The sequence below is a fragment of the Anopheles arabiensis genome, chromosome 3, assembly GCF_016920715.1.
Source record: "Anopheles arabiensis isolate DONGOLA chromosome 3, AaraD3, whole genome shotgun sequence".
Classification (NCBI taxonomy): Eukaryota; Metazoa; Arthropoda; class Insecta; order Diptera; family Culicidae; genus Anopheles; species Anopheles arabiensis.
Window position 1 is genome coordinate 19,599,028 of NC_053518.1, and position 17,072 is coordinate 19,616,099.

Below are 17,072 nucleotides of genomic sequence, written 5' to 3' on the forward strand. Positions count from 1 at the left end.
AAAGGAGTTCAAAGCACACTCTTACTGGGCTTGCAATGTATGATTTGTTATTTATGCTGAACGCAAACATTGTAGCACAGCGATATAAACCAGTGACCTTTCTGGCTTAATGGTAAACCCATTGAAAAAGTGTAACAACATGATGGTGGTCCACTTGGTTCACTTTATTTACATCATCTCTAACTGCTACAAGCAAAAGCGACGATTTGAGGTAGCAGGTAAGGATGAAATATTGAGTTTTCACATTATTCATTAAAAACCTGTATATACAAAGATTTGTATATGGTTTTTCGAGTCAATTTAGGATGTCAGCAGCATTTTTCATTGTTTGCCAGATGTTTTTCAACAGCTGTCAAATGTTTCATTTGAATCACAATAATTTATCAATTCTTCCACATGATTTTCAACACGTCTTTAGCTGGATTGAGTTTGGCAGTTCTATGTTATGTGTTTAAAATCAAGTGTTATGAACTGAAATTTTGTTGTGATGAAAATACAACATTTGGCAGCTGTTGAAAGACATCTTGAAGGTGGTGAATAATGATGTGCACATTAGAAATTGACTTGGAAAACCTTGTATTACTGTATTACTTTGCCGAGCAAACCAGTAATTGAACATGATTTCCTGCCGAGGTTATAACTTTTACTGAATTTCTTTGTCCAAATTTATTCGTTTCAAAAATTATTTGAAGTTTTTATTATTTAAAATTATTCAATTTATTTATTGTATTTAAAATCCATTCGAAATTCAAAAATATCTCTGTAAAAAGGATATGCAGAAACGATTTAATTTGTCTTTTATGAGCTTAATATGTTTTCAAAAGTTCATTTGTTCATATATGTCATGAGAAAAGTTCCAATTTGGTTTAAACATTAGTTTGAGATTCAAAAACTAAAATAATACCAAGCTTAAATTGAGAATTTGATACATCTATTCCTTTGAAAAACCTTTACAGCTACATTAGAACTACAAAGAACTACATTTCAAGAGTAGTCAATTTGATTAATCTCTAAAGACACTCAAAGCCTACATCCAATTACAAACACAAATAACGCTTGCTTCAAATTAAAGTAACAACTTGTTCAAGTTTTGCCAACGATATTGGGCTCAGGCTACCGTACATCTACACCCAACGCACTTCTGCCGTTCTACACAATCGTTTAAACACACACCGCGTGTTTGTCCTGTCGTTTCATAAGCGCTCGATGCTAGACTCATTACCCGTGCTTGAGAGGTCCGCTTGCGCCCACCATCAACACCACCCACCCGGGGGCCAGTTTTAGCGACTTATTTCACTGACCGCGGGCATCCTCAACCTTACGAGCCCTAAGTGTAAAACAAGCAAAAAAGGCTTCGAGCGATGCAAAATCACCACCACGCCCAGTAGAGATGGTAGAAAAAAGGCAGGTTTGGTTTACTTTGTGCATCTTTGCGTAAGGCCAGTTTGGTTTTCACAAACAATAAAACAATTTCAACCCTACTCCGTGGGCTATGCCCGCGAAAAAAAAAACCATTTTCCACCATCCAAGACCGTTTAAGTAAAGTTGTTTGAAAAGCCCGCCGGGGCTGTGCAGCAGCAGCATGGTGTAGGTATTAATAATGCCGAGGAAAACAGCGTCCACTCACCCGGCGATTATCGTCGAGTCGTAGAGAGCCGTGTTTCCTTGAGGAAGCTAGATGGCTTTAATTGTGTAGTGTCATGATGAGGGAGAGAGAAAGAGAGAGAAAGGGAAGTGGAGTGAGGGAGGTAGATAGAGAGAAGCTAATTGATATTAGCTTACAGCGGTACAGGTGTAGCCCGGCTACGCCGATGGGGCGGGACAGGCTTGTGAGGTCGTCTCTGTATTAGCACGATAAATTGTTATTTAATTTCATAACTTTGTTTTTCAGGTCCATATCAATCACCAGATGTTTTTAATGTATTTTTTTATTTACTATTTAAATCTAAAAAAGATATAGTTAAGTGATGTTAAAAATGTAAATACTACTGATCGATAGTAATGCATCATTTCTATATTGATTCTTATGAGAACAATAATTTCAAATTAGAAAAAGAAAACATACAAATTTTTCTCAATTTTATATTCTAACTATATTTCTGACATAATTGTATCATCCATAACTTCAAAGAAACCCTGACCATTAATAGCAAAAAATGTTGAATTATTCAAAACAAATTACCCCTGGCTTGTGCTCCACATCGTCGTCCAGTGCAAACCTGCTCGGATAAACATTGGCCAATCTAAGGCTAAGCTTAATCCACGGTTTGAAAAAGAAAACTATTACCTACGACATAACAGAACATTACACGTCCAGCTAATCATAACACGGCCGGTTGCGCGCGGCATATGATCGATCGAACGTACGTGCCCCTGTGCGCAGCGAAGCGACGACCGTTGTCACGCCGTAAAGGCGCGATGGAGGCGCGCACACACACACAAACGGACATATGCACACACCATGTTTATCTTAAATTGCTGCTTTAATTATCGAAATCACATCGTTATTATTCCCCCATCAGCATTACCATAAATCTTTTTTATTGAAACACATTTATGGCAAACGGGTATGGAGAGGGAGCGGGCCCGGTTGGTACGACACGAACTTCCCCCGAAGCGTTTCGGGGGCTCACGGATCGTGTCTTTGGAAGCTTTGGCAGGGTCTTCGATTAAAAAAGAGCATGATCATACCGTAGAGGTGAGTAATGGAATAGTGTTTATTTTGCACCCAGTCGATTTATTTAAAAAAAAACACACAATTTTAACCACAAAAACCTTCCACAAGCTTGAGGCGACAGCAGATTGCAGTTATGTTCAAACAGTTCATGCCGTTTTGCGCATTCACAACAGCGCAAAATTTATTTAATTGCACGCAATCACAATCACTAATCACAGACCACCGGCAGCAAACGGTTCGGCCTCTCCTTCCCCACGATGCCATAAATAAAAGTGGCCATTCTCATTCACACGCTATCATACGCTTCTCCTCTCGAAGGTCCTAAACAAGAGCACTGGACAGACACCGTCGTCACCGGTTACATTCGGTATGCTAAGCTACTAAGGCAGCAAAAACAACTATGTTACACAGAGACGTTAGTAATGTCGTGCCGTACACGAGCCAACCCCCCTTAAGATCTTGCAGCAAGGGTTGCATTATCTGGGTGCATGTGTTGAGAAGCATTAGTTCCAGTGCTCTGACTCACCGGCGCACGTGCTGCAAATCAGGGCTGGGAGGTGATTTCTTCCATGTAATGTGCAAGCTCGGTACGGTGTGTGGATGGATTTACGATTGGTCCCCGATTGTGGCAAACGTTTTAATTACATTTTGATTCATTTTGCCGATAGAGGCAAGATAAAGTGTCGGCTCGAAGCTGACGCCAAACGATTAAGAGTGCGGTCATAAGTGGAGTCATTGGAGGAACCTCTTTGGGGAGTCTTGATAGACCGTCGGGCACTGGAAAAAGCTTGAAGTTAACTTTGTCTTGAATATCACGTTTCTCGTTGCTAATGGATATCGTAAAGGATTGGTTCCCTTAAGCTAAAAGCAAGTGTTGAAGATATACGATACGATGTTCGGGGGCATTCCAGTTCACGAAACATGCCTCGGAACTGTAATTTACAGAAAGAGACGCAAGACTACTTGTTGATAAACGACCCAACAAGAAACGATGATGATGACATCTTTTTTCTCCTGCCAACAAAATATCTAAAAAATGATGTGAACATAACGATTTACACACGAAAAAATCTCCATCCGTCACGGTCACTGCCCGCGTGTGGATCGAAATTCCACACGAGCCACACACTTCACACAACGCACTCGCATGAACTCGATTAATGTGCATTGTGCAACTCAGAACCGGTGGCGACTGCTGCTTCCTGCAACGACCCAAACCCCGCACACCTTTCACAACATTCAACGACCACGTGCGAATGAACGCTTCCGATGAGGATTTATTTACACAACAGCACCACTCTTCTTGGGGGTAGGTGGGCTGGGATTCCTTTCCCCTCCCCAGAGGTTGTAACACTTCGTCGTAACTCGAGTATCGTTATTTGTAAGTGCTTTCCGACCCGTTCCAGTTGGAAGAAGTGGAGCAGTAGATATTGAAGAATTCGGCCAGCGTCTGTTTTTGATCATGTGCCACACGGAGAGTGTATGTGGTCTGTTTATCGGGAGTAAATTTTCAGCACAAACATTCGCGTGAAAATTTGCCACCATCTTACATCTTGAAAGCAATCGTAAGTGGTGGCGTAAATGAAAAAAAAAACTAAAACATTCCATTTGGATCCCGCACAAGAGTGGAGGTGATGGGTGACACTGAATCAGATACATTAATGTGGGTTAATGAATCATAGTTTGAGTTCCATGAATCTCCAAAGATTCTTGATTCTTTAAAGAATCGAGACTCTCCAAAGATTCATGAATTATCTGAGGATGCATGTATATCTGTCTGTATCTGTATATCTGAGTCTTTAGATATTTAAGATCTATAGACACTAGAGATTCATAATAAAAGCAATCAAGATTCATGAATCTCTTTAGTTTTAGAAATCCACAGAGATTCACGATTCGAATGAGATATATCTTCTGAGAATCATTAATATTCTGAGATTATTCAATATCTTGAACATGAACATTAGAAACTCTTGAATAGTCCGAGATTCATGGATCTTTAGATATCATTATATTTTTCTAAGATTCAATCATCTTTGGAGATTCGATGCGATATTCGAATCACTCATCGCTGTAGTTTCATTTAAATGGATCTTAACGAAAGGTTCATGAAGCACAACTCTACACAAGAGTGTAGTGAAGTAAGTATCTTCTCGAGAAATTCCCCATTATTAATGTCATAGTTTTGAAGCGAAAACATTACTTTTTTATCGCCTCCAAACTGCAAACCAGCTTCTCACCATCTAAAGCACATAACTAAGGAATGCTCGCCCCGCCGGAGCAGGTGAAATAAACGAATTTTTATCACCTACAGTGCCTTCAAATAACCTAAATTTTATCACCTTCCAATTCCCTCCAACTTGCGCACTCGAGACGGCAAAGCGTAACACTCCTCCTTCTCGGTGCGCGATCCACGGGTGCTAATTCGTGTTAATTTGCTGGACGGCGGATAAAATGTAGTTGCCGACATTCACATTCTGCACAGTTGAAGCAGTGGACGGTAGACATTTTTCCGACATCTGCACGACATGGATTTTACACGATCTGACTCGATCCGTGAGTGTGTGTGTGTGTGTGTACACGAGTCAACGTGTAACAACTCACGGACAGAGCAGCGTACACTTCTGACATCGACACACACGCCATTGGCGCCGTTGAACGATTTCGTTTCTTTTTTCTTCTCTCGATCAAATGTAATCGGTTTTCCATTTGGTTCAACAAATAGCAACAAAAAACCCACCCGCTTTACACACTGTCGGGGTGGATTTATATTTCCTATGATTAAATGCCACCGCTGCCCCGATTCGAGGGTGTGTGCTCCATTGCTCATAAGTGCACATTTTAACACATCACTCAGACTCAGGCCGTTTGATCTGGTTTGAGCGTGTCTGGTACACGGGGCGGCGAGCATAAAATCATCACCAACCACCGACCACCAACCAACAGCCAGAGCAGGAGAGGGGTTTGCATTCAGTGCTGACGGTCAACATGGGACATTATTTATGCCCATATAAATGCGTGTGTGTGTGCCTGCGGCTCGCACTCTTTACACAAACGTCGCAAAAAAGACCCCATCAAATGCACGGTGCGCGAGAGACACTGGAATTGTGCAATCGATGCAATTGTGCCATTTTGTGCACCACTCTCGAAATGCACCGCCTTGCCTCCAATACGTGATCGTGGCTGGTTTTGTTTTACTGCAGTCGCGTCTCGCAAGAGGGTGGAGCCCTATTGGGGCGTGATTTCAGCGGGTGCCTAACGTCTCGGGGCTCCTGTGCCTTGCGGTGGGCATTAAGAATCCAAAAGGGTACCAGAGCACACCATCAAGCTTCGCAGGGGTGAATGTGAACCGTTTAGAATGGAGTAGCGAGCAAACGAGTTCCAGCACACACTTGGAGCTTGAGGCTTGGGATAGCCAAAGCAATCTTTGAAAAAGCTCACCCATCGGCGACCCAGACGGTTGCAAAATTAAATACGTACAAAGGAATGATAGTGATAAAAACGGCCCATTACGAGCACACACTTGAGATAAGTCACAATTAACTAGAGGGAGAGCCGATGTAAGAGACCACCCTTAAGGTAAGGGTTAAAAAAATGCCACTTAATGAACGGTAGACGTTGCAAGGTCTATTGTGGTAGACGTTGCAGGGTCTATGGGAATGGCTTGGGATTGGTAATTAGATAGACTTAACAAATACAGAGAATATTCAATATTTAAATCGTACATTTCGATGATTTCTTGAGAACGAGGGTATAGATTTAAAATAATGGTAAGGATTTCTTGAAGAAAGAAGGCACCAAAGTACGAACAAAAATGAAATACTAATATGAAGGAGTTATTAGTGAGTGTGAATCCTTCTTGAGACTTCAAGATTGAACTCTTATGAGAATTATTTAATTCATGCAATATTTTATTCACTTTGCAAAAGTTATTAGAATGAATGGAGACTTTTCGCATTACTCATGAAGAGTCTGTTACATAAAGAGTAATTCAACTGAAGATTGATTCGTAGTATAAATATTTGGCGTGAAGAATTAATGACGCATCAAGATTCTACTCTCTGAAGTGTTATTTAATTCATTAATTATTGAATTCTTTTATTCCTGACTCAGTGTGCACATCACTAGTTAAAGATGTCACATACATCAATATAAATCACATATAATAGGAAACTGTCACACAAGCTTAGATTATTCTAAATACGACTCTATTCGACGATGCAAATGAACTTCAAAGTGAACTTTTTATATAACACAAAAACAGGATCTTAACCTCGAAATCGACAATTCGAAGGCAAACATTTAGCACACCTGATAGACCCTGAAAAAGGATCTATTCTTCTCTCCTCTCCTTTTATCTTTGAACCTAGATTTTACGCAAACATGTAAAATGAACTACGACTTCAATAGTACCAAAAAACTAGTACATCCCCATTTCCATCGCCACACAAAAATCCATGCTTCGCGCGACCACTGAATTCAGCACGTTTCATTCATTTCCCATCGGACGAACATCGGAAGCGATCGCATCATCAGCAACTGCATTACGCAGCACCCCATGGCCACTTGTGCACCACCACCAAAAGCAGACCCATCGCTGCGCGCGCGATGCATCTTGCGATCGACCGCGTGTGCTCTAATTGATCGAAAAGCAAGATAGCTCACGGTAGTACACACAGGCGATCCTTGTACCGCGATACGGACGCGGGCTGAATCAGTTACACTTGAATGCGAGACGACATCACCCCCCGTCTACTAAGACAGTGGGGTCTAACAATTGAGTCGTTTGTACGCGACTGACGTGTTTCTAGCGAGGTTGTGACGGCGACAGAGTGGGACACTGAGACTGAGGGTAGGACGCAAAAATCGAGAACGAGGTCAGAACAAGTTGCGCTACGTTTGCTGCTAAGGTGGCTGCTACTGGATACTGAGAAGTTACTGATTTGGATCGGCACGGATTGTAATTGATTTTTCAACGCAAGCAGGCTGGACGAAGGCAAATATGAGAACTACTACAGGTTTGTTGACGTCCCATCAAGCTTGATTTGATGCACTTGAGTATTCTGGACCAAGAGTTTATACACAGCACCATTTCCTTCCACAAGGTTTTCCACTAAAAAGCCCCAAAGAATCTGTCTGACTTACCTTTCTTCCTTATCATACTTCGGGAACGTGACGTGCATCAGCTCCAGCACCGAACTTTCGCTCTGCGGCTCCGCCGATATACCCTGGGCACGCTGTCGCTGGACACCGCCGTGCGTACCGAGCTTGCGGCCACCGGGCGAAACTCCCGTCGCCCCACCGCTCGTCCGGAACACGCTCTGGAACTTGTCCAGGTGGCTGCGCAACTCAGCCACCTCGTCGTGCTTCTGGCGCAGCATATCCTCCAGCTCCCGGATGCGGATGTCCTTCGCCTGCACGACCTTGAGCAGCTCCTGCACCTGCGGGGACAGCCCGAGCGCCTCCCCATCGCCGATGAACAGGTTCTGCAGGATGCCCTGGACCTGCTGGTCGCCCTGCAGCTGGGCCAGCTGCTTGTAGCTGTTGACCGTGCCCGCGTCCAGATTGTTGTTCACCGTGTCGGACGCGTCCGACGGTACCGGGGCCGTCGCTGACGCGCTCTGGTCGCTCATCTTGCCGTCGCGATCGTTACGGTCGCGCGGTACACTCGCGGACTGTTCGCACCTACTGCTGCTGCTGTTGCTGCTGCTACGCGCCACCGAACGATCTGAACTCGCGAAACCGTGCGCGCTGACTGATGCGTCGGTCGCTGCAGCTGTCGCGGACGCGGCAGTCTTCTTCGCGGCCGGAACCGAGGAGGGCAGCAGCACGTCGCCGAACCGGGGCGCGGCCGAGACGGGTACGGCGGCGGGGGACGCGAAGTTCGTGTACTTCAGCAGCCGGCCGAGCTGCTGGGCGTCGAGTGCGGTTGCGCCGCACAGGACCGTCTGCGTCTCCTGCTCGACGGCCGGGCGCCGTGACGCGAAGCACAGCCCGTCAAAACACACGCGCATCCACACGATTTTTGCTGCTTGCGGCCGGTGGTGTCATAAAAATAAAATCTATCCACCAGAGAGGGTTGCGAGAGGGATAAACGGAGAGAAAACAAAAACAAAGATAGGTTAGTGAGTGAAAGCAGAGTTTTTTCAGGGGATATGGGTGAGTGTGTGCATCTGAGAAACTTTGCAAGGTTGTTGATCGGTAGGAGTACAACACTGGTGGTGCTACAAATGAGTCGAGAATGCTCAGTATGTCATGTTCATGATAGCTGCTACTGCAGGCTATCAAACAAATGGAAGTTTTGTTTGAAGTGTAAACGTCTATTTATAAGCGCGTTTGAGAATTTTTTTGTTTCAGTTACTTCTGTTTGGTTCTGGTGTCTAGAGTTTTGTACTTGATGTGGCAGTCAGATTAACCCAGCAAAACTGTATTGAGAAATTAAGAGTAAATTCCTGCCTAATGTCAGAAGTAAAGTTCCGCTTGGTTCTTTAAGTCGAACCAATCTACTGAATTCGTTGTTAGAAGATGAATAACCAAAGTTTTTCCAACATCTTCAGAAAAATAATCCAATATAGCTATTATTGTAATATTTCGTGTTCATTAGTATCCAGATTGTCTTGAAATAAAAAAAAAGTTACTTTCAACCTTTGAGGACATTGAGATATCGTGAAAATCTCAAGAAATAACCCATCGATGAAATTCTACTGCTAGTTCCACAATCCATAAAGTGATATATCATAATAGTGAACTGAATTTGAAAAATAAGAGTATTTTCAGCATCTACTGCTAGTACATCCATCCATTAAGAGATAATTCTTCAGCATTAGAGTATTTTCCACTAAAAATACAGTAATTATATTAAATAATTTGCACCACTTTTAGGTCCTGGCTGGAATATATTGTTATTTTATTATCAAAATGTCCCTTGTTTGTTTTTTATCAAAATAGATTCATTACTCAAGATGTCGTTTGTTATATATCTACAAATAATCAAAAATATTGAAGTTTATCAATATTTGGTCAAGGCTTGGTTGCATCTCCTTAGAATTTTGATGTTGCAGGGGTGTAAATAGGTAGGACAAGCACTAACAATTTAAAATATGGCAAACAATTGCAGTTCAGATTAATTTTAGTCTGTAATAGGAGACGTTTTAATGTCCAATAGTTGAATGTACCTCAATAGGTACCAAATACATAAGAATCTATTTTTACCCAAAAAAGTTATTGAAAACCAATTTACACAACTTTCTCATAATTTTGAAATGCAAATTCTTTCAACTTTCACAAATTTTGCAGCTTAATGATTAACAAAACATTGGCTTTAGTGCAAAAAACATACTGCGGTTTCAGCCATTCGTATCTGCAATCGTAAAATAGCTCAGACATGCACCTAAAAGTATTTCTAGCATTGTAAAATAGTAGTTAAATAAAATAACTACAACTGCTCAAATCGCAAGATGGAACTGATCAATAAAATTAACTAGAAAACACATCTTAACTGTCCGAATAGTTACAGAAAAGAGCCGAATTATGCTCAAATGCAACTAGTCTTTACAAGCAAGGCAAATAACAACAAACAAAACGAGGATTAATTTACATATTCTGATACACCAGGTAGGTCTCGTGATATCGTCGTCAGGTCCTAGGACCTAACAACATGCCCGTCCAGGGTTCAATCCAGAGCCTCCATTATACAGGACTATTCTGCTGTTGTTAAATCAATGAAGTCCGTACGAAGTCTTCCTTTGAATTTCATTGATTATTTCTCTACGAATTTCCCTACGATTCCCTATAAAGCTTCTTAGGTACATCAGATATGTAACGTCGAGAGACGTCTGATGTTAACCATATAACTTTGCAATAAGAATTTATAACATCGTACTACCCCTGCAGAAAGGCCAATACATCTAACCATGCTTGTAACGAAATAGAGAACTTCAACTAGATTAGCCTTTCAAAGTTGATCCACCGCAGCATCATTGGCATGTATTTTACACCTCCCAGAATATGAATCTTACCCATACAAGTTATAATATTGATACGCTGATAAAATTTAATCTTCCAGCGCCGATAAATTGGACATATCCTTTTACGATAAGATACGAAGAAACAGCATGTCCGACGCGCTCCGCTAAGTGATAAACTGCTGTCGATTTCAATCACCCGTTTTTTCAAATTTCGTTACCCTTTGCGGCGACAACCCGCGAGCAACAACACTGGTAGCCGATACCCACGCGGCACACGATCACGAAACCGATCACTTCCGGCGCCACCGGTTTTAGCACCATCAGCAGCAGCAGCGACTCGCCTGCTCCAAAGCGGAAATGTATTTCACCACCTAATTAAACTTCAGACCCCCTCTCTTCGATTATGCTCTCCGGGCTGACGCGGTGACTACTGCGGTGGACGAGCGAGTCTATAATGCCTAACGACGTTACGCGAACGCTTGATCGAGAGTGTCGGGTGCTCGCAGGGTTTTTTTGTCCTTCTTTTCAACGAAACACAGGGAAGGAAATCGACACAAAATGATGCTGCTGCCCGAGAGGGATGATTTAAGGGTCCCGCATTAGATGCCGCGACATTCCGACAGCATCCGACGACGACATCGATCGCTGTCGATCCCCGGCGAGGTGTACCCGTGTAATAAAAACACATCGCGGTAGAAGCGGGTTTTCTATGCTACAGGTTGCCGTTTGCACAGCAGAAGGGACGCAACAAAAAATGTGGCAGATTAATTTCTACACCAGTGCGTTCTTTCTCTCCGACGCCAACAATCCACGCGGCCACGTTTGCAAACACGTTTCGCGCATAAATTTTCAATTGATTACAATTATTAAATAATTGAAAAAGAGAAACCGTGTGCAACCACCCCCTTGTTGCTCTTCCTCGCCTCTTTCGACCGGGTCGGTTCGAGCGTTGCCGGCAAAGGAAACTGGCACACAGCTGGCAGGCCGCCACACGGTAATGGTGGCGCGGTAACAGTGTGGCAACCATGCGACAAACAGTGCGAGGACATGCCGAAAGGGAAACCTGAGGGGGGTGAGGGAAGGCAACATGAAAATGGGCAACCGGCATTGACGCATAGCGCATAGATATTAATTCTTTTGGAGCACCACCACCAACCTCCTCCACCACCCTAACCTCTCGCACCTTCTTATCTATTTATTCGCTTCCGAGCATGCGCTTGCACATGCGAACCGAGCAGCCTCGCCTGGTTCCGTTTTCGTTTTGTTTCTTTGTGTTGTTGCACTGCGTGTACACATCACGCAATGCATCCCTCTGCTGCCACCGTCACAAACAGTAGGGGGGAGGCAATGTTGCTGTTAGGGTCGCCCCAAATGCGTTGCATTGAAAAGCTGCATTAAATTAATTACAATCATTAGAAGGCTGTCGATAAAGCACAACCACCACACGACCCATACACACACACTTGAACGCAGCAGTGTGCACCATACGGAGCGTTTTTTTTTTCTTCTTCATTGTTTTATTCCCCCTGTCGCGATGTTTTACATTTTAAAATGTATTTTCCAATGAGTTGGCCGCTGCATGATGCACACACAAATGCAGCGGCCACGCTCGTGGTGAGAGCGCTCAGCTGGAGCCGGACCGATCGTGTATGTACACATGATTTATAGCGTTCCGCCACCATCGTCGTGCGAACCGGTCTCGGTCACCACCACACGCTTCTTCTTCTTCTTCTTCTTGCGGGCTACTATCACACCAAACCGGCAGGCTCTGTTTGAGTGATGTTTTCCGTTTGGATGGCGGACGAAAAGCCAAACCACGATAGGACACACCGGGTGCCCAGCCTGCCCACCGCCATCACCTCGCTGCTTGTTTGGTTGTTTAATGAAGCCATAAGGCGAGCCCGGCGTGTGCTAAAGTGAGCGATCGGGGTAAGTGCATCGAACAGTTTTATAAGCTCATTAGATCAAGTAAAATGGATGAAGAAATTATTCAATGCAACATAGCTTAGCGCAACGTGCTGCGGAGCTTCGAGTTGCGTTAAATGGATTTTAATGGATTCAAATAAATGTGTGGAAAATAAATATTATCGTCCGAAGTGGATTCTGAAATATCTGAATTTGAATCATTTGGATTAATGCCATGCAACTACATCTATTATGTCAGGAATCAATACCGAAATAAATGCAAGTCATTTTAAAGAAACGCAAAGCCGTCACATTGCCAGAAAACCTGTGTCTATACAATCCTGCAGACACTTGTAAGATAAGATAGAAATTATGTTCTTCGAAGTAGTGTTAAAATACCAACTTAATAGGATTTGTTTGTTGACAAGGTTGAAACGTCTGATTCAGAAATGAACTTTCATTAGAATTAAATTATTACGTAAAAACAACTCAAAATTTTGCTAATTATTTGTCAATGATCATGTGGCAATCTTATAACTGATGATCATAAACCACTACTTGTGGATGTAATAAAAAATATTACAATTTATAATGCTTCTCCGGGGTACAAAACAGGCTTTACCAAAACTTTAGGACAATTGCTGGTTCACTTTCTCTTCTGCTTATTATCTTCAATTGACCGATATCTATTTTAGTTTGAATACAATCCGACATTTTATACATTATTGAGGCTAATTAAAACATAATTAACTAAGCTAAAGGCCGAACATTAAATTGTTTTGTATTCAAATCCTTGTTGATGTTTTCATCTTTTATTAAACCATTTTTTTCAACAATTATTGAAATTGAAATTATCTAATAATGGGACCCTTCACGATTCTAGTCACTTTTTTTGTATGGAGTTTGACAGTTGGAGGCTGTAATCATGTAAACACTCCATACAAAACCACACATAAAACTAGCCTGCAATTTTCAGTGTAGATTATTCTAGCCTCAAAGCTGGAATTAGATTCGAGTACCTGCTCGAAAAATGGCAGAACAAGGTGGTGTTTACATTCATCCCAAGGTGCATTAAAGAGATTTGGTGATGGAATCCAAAATCAAAGTGTATGTAGTCCAGGTGGTCTCATAGCATGTTTTTTATAATCAAATTTGAATACCATTTTTAGGTAGGACGTGTGAAAACTTTTGTTCAAACATGCTTTCTGGAGGCTTGAAGAATACACAAAACACTTTTAAAATCTTCATTCAGAAACAGAAGCGATAAAAATCAGCCTTCTAAACTCATACACCTTGGGATAAGCCCACCTGTATATTATACCCACTTTGAAAACTGCTATACAATCGAAACAGCTGACAGGCTGAAATTTCAGCCTACGAACTTAAAACAGAAAGGGCCCCTATGTCTTATATCATAAAAACTATAATGCTTGAAATGTCATTAAAAGGTCTTATTTTAGCATCGAATGACATGAATCGGGAAATACCGATCATTTGGTACCTAAAACATGATATTCTAGAGCGTTTTTGTAAGTACTTATAAGTAAAAATCATTACTGTTCTGACTCAACTTTTATCCCTATAGATCTTCTTCCTTTGCACAACAACCATTGTCGGTTATGGCATGCCTTTAACAATATTAGTTTACTTGGCTTTCAATGACTTATAGATTACCCATAGCAGGATAGTCAATCCTACGTATGAGAACACAATCAATTTGGAACTTTAACCCAAGACGGGCATGTGGTTAAGTCTTACGAGTGGTTAAGATCCCTACAGATGAGGTCCTCAGGATCTTGAACCCTAGCAAAAACCACGTACCTCATACGCATTTTGCACAATTTCTCAAATAATGCAGAAATATCGTTGGCTATATCAATTGCTACAAATCATTGAACATACTGCCAAACCACGAGCTCTTAAATGAGAACGGATACCAGGCTAAAATGCATTTCGATTCTATTCATCTGTCATACCTAAAACGCTTAGAATAGTGGTAAAAAAACAAATGAAATGCACGTTCATTAGTGCCCTGACATGAGGAGTGGACGATCACGACCAACTCGGCCCCCAAACCGCACACACGCACAAGCGCTTCGTTTTTATTCTCACCCAGAGCTCAGTACTTGAAGCGAGCAGTGGTGAGCTTATCGCTACCGGAACCTGCCCACCGCAAACACCGACCACCACCATCACACCTTCGAGCCGACGTTTTCTTGCTGCACTGGCTGTGGTAATGAAACGCAAACCGACACTAATGGTATACACATGCTTCGCCTCGTCGCTGCCAATCAGGGTTGCTTCCCTGCGGTACCTCTGCTGCCTCCCCTTTCAATGATTCTACACCACACGCGATGCTACCATGTTAACCGATTCCATGATTTATGTTCTAGCGATGTCGAACAGACAGGCGCGGTGGTGGAAGGGCCGCATGCAACAAACACACGTCGAAGCGATAGGATACCCGATATGGTTGATTCGTGGATGCGCCCCGACACATGTTAATGCGTGCGGCTACATTGTCCACGCATCAACTAAACAGGTGCGCAGCGGAAACCTAATCTACGGGCAAATGCAAGTAAGGAAGAGAGCTGTTTTTTTTGCGAAAACACCATTTTATACCAGCCAAAGCCGGTGTTGACATGTTGTGCGTGTCTCGGCAGTTTGTCAGACACATCATTACATCACACGGGCTGAGATTTGTTTAAACTTTTCCGATCTGTTGATGTATGCAGATATTATGCATGAATTCTATTGAGAAAGGAATTCAAAAAGCTACTCTTTTGCAGCAGAACTTCTGCTATTCCTATTTCAACAACCAGGCACTAAGATCACCTCTGAAATGTCATTATGATATGAGAGGCAACGCATTCCACTCTAGAAATTATTGCGCACTAAAGACATGAGTGCAGTGCGCTACCTAAACAAACTTCTGACACTGTTGACGCATCCCAGTCGCGATCACGCTGTGCGGGCGGGCACACGTATAGCAATTAGCGTCCGTTTAATGCAAATGCGCTGTTCAGAGGTACTGTTTACAATCAAAACCAGGATTTCCAATGTCCATAAATCGGTGAGATTTATGCCGAAACGTCAAACAGCAGTAAGCAGTGGCACCAGCAAGGGTTCAGGAAGGTATGGAAGTATACTATTAACATCACCATAGTGGAATGGTTTATTCTGTTAGCGATACATTATTCAACCAGTGATCTGGAGGACACGCAAAATTGAACAATATTCAAACAAGTCAGAAACAAGCAAAAGACACATTCTAACTTGATTCGTCACTTTGTGTAAACCTGTCCGCTCTAACACCAAACAGCACCTTAACCTCCCTCTTTCGCTTCGGAAAGCAAACAACTCCAAAACAAAACTAGGTCACCGATACGGTAAGACCTCTCCGGAGTTCGTTTACTTTGTCGGCCGTGTTATCAGGCGCTCGTACGAAAAGCAAAAACCTTGCGAATTTCACCCATCACGAACAACCGTCACGCACCCTTGTACCGTTTTTTGGGTGCCAGAACAGAGCAAACAGGCACACCCGAAGACGACGACGATCCAATAAACGGTAACACTTCCATGCTGGACTCATAAAGAAGACCTCGCCCCGACCCGGAGAATCTTACTAATATATATCGTCGCTTCCCCCCCTTTTCAGTGTGTCCTTGTGCGTAAAGTCCCGTGAACCAAACCCTTCGGGGTCCAATTCTCTCCATCGGTGTCGTACTTCAGCGCCTAACATTTTAATAGCAGGCAATTCCGCAAATTGGTTCAATGAAGTGTACCCAATGACGTGGCCAGCGCTCGAGAATGCCGTTGAGTGAGAGGTTATTACTCATAAATTAGGACATTGACGCCGCCCAGTATGTGGCGCACTATTGAATGTTTTGTTTTGTTGGGAACACAATTTGGCTGGTGGACGGTTTTCATGATGTTAAGGGTTGCTGGGAAGATTATTTTGTTTCCCATGATGCGCGCCTATCGGTTAACAACACAAAATCGAGGGCATATCGAGATCACTTTTGGTTGAGTCAGTCAGGGTTTCCTGAGGTGGAGATTTCCAATTCGTTTCTTTGTATTTGGTTGAAGTTCTGAAATTCTGAAGTTTGCTTCAACATACTGCTGATACACTTAATCATCTCCTAATGTTTCAGAATTTCGGAACAAGGAACAAGCCTGTAGATAACTCAAGTGTTACGTACATACGTTTGCATCATCTTTCTGGCCAAATCTTCAAAAACCCCTCAACCAACAGATCATCCAGAAGAAGAACATTAAGCACCATGTTTGCATACCATAAATCATCCACCCTGCTTATCTATCTCATACCATACAAACACAGCGAGCTGTGTCGACCTCGGACTGGGAATTCTCATCATGTAGTAACCACCCAACAAGCGGTACCAGACATCGACCATCCACAGGCGGAAAACACTATTTTCAAGGCTTCTCGCCTAGAACTAACCGCGCCTATATTGAAGGGTTTGATCGGTAGCGAAAAATGTGCTATTTTTAGCCCGCAC

General features: G+C 42.7%; 1 protein-coding gene across 2 annotated transcripts in view; it reads right to left on the minus strand.

Moving 5' to 3' along the window:
* LOC120899642 (cGMP-dependent protein kinase, isozyme 2 forms cD4/T1/T3A/T3B) overlaps window positions 1–17,072 on the minus strand; it is a 129,620-nt gene that overhangs the window by 98,734 nt on the left and 13,814 nt on the right. For both annotated transcript variants that reach the window (XM_040305713.1, XM_040305714.1), the window contains exon 3: window positions 7,823–8,739. In XM_040305713.1, the coding sequence (XP_040161647.1) occupies window positions 7,823–8,691 (869 nt within the window). In that variant the 5' untranslated portion in view covers window positions 8,692–8,739. The remainder of the gene's footprint in view (window positions 1–7,822; window positions 8,740–17,072) is intronic.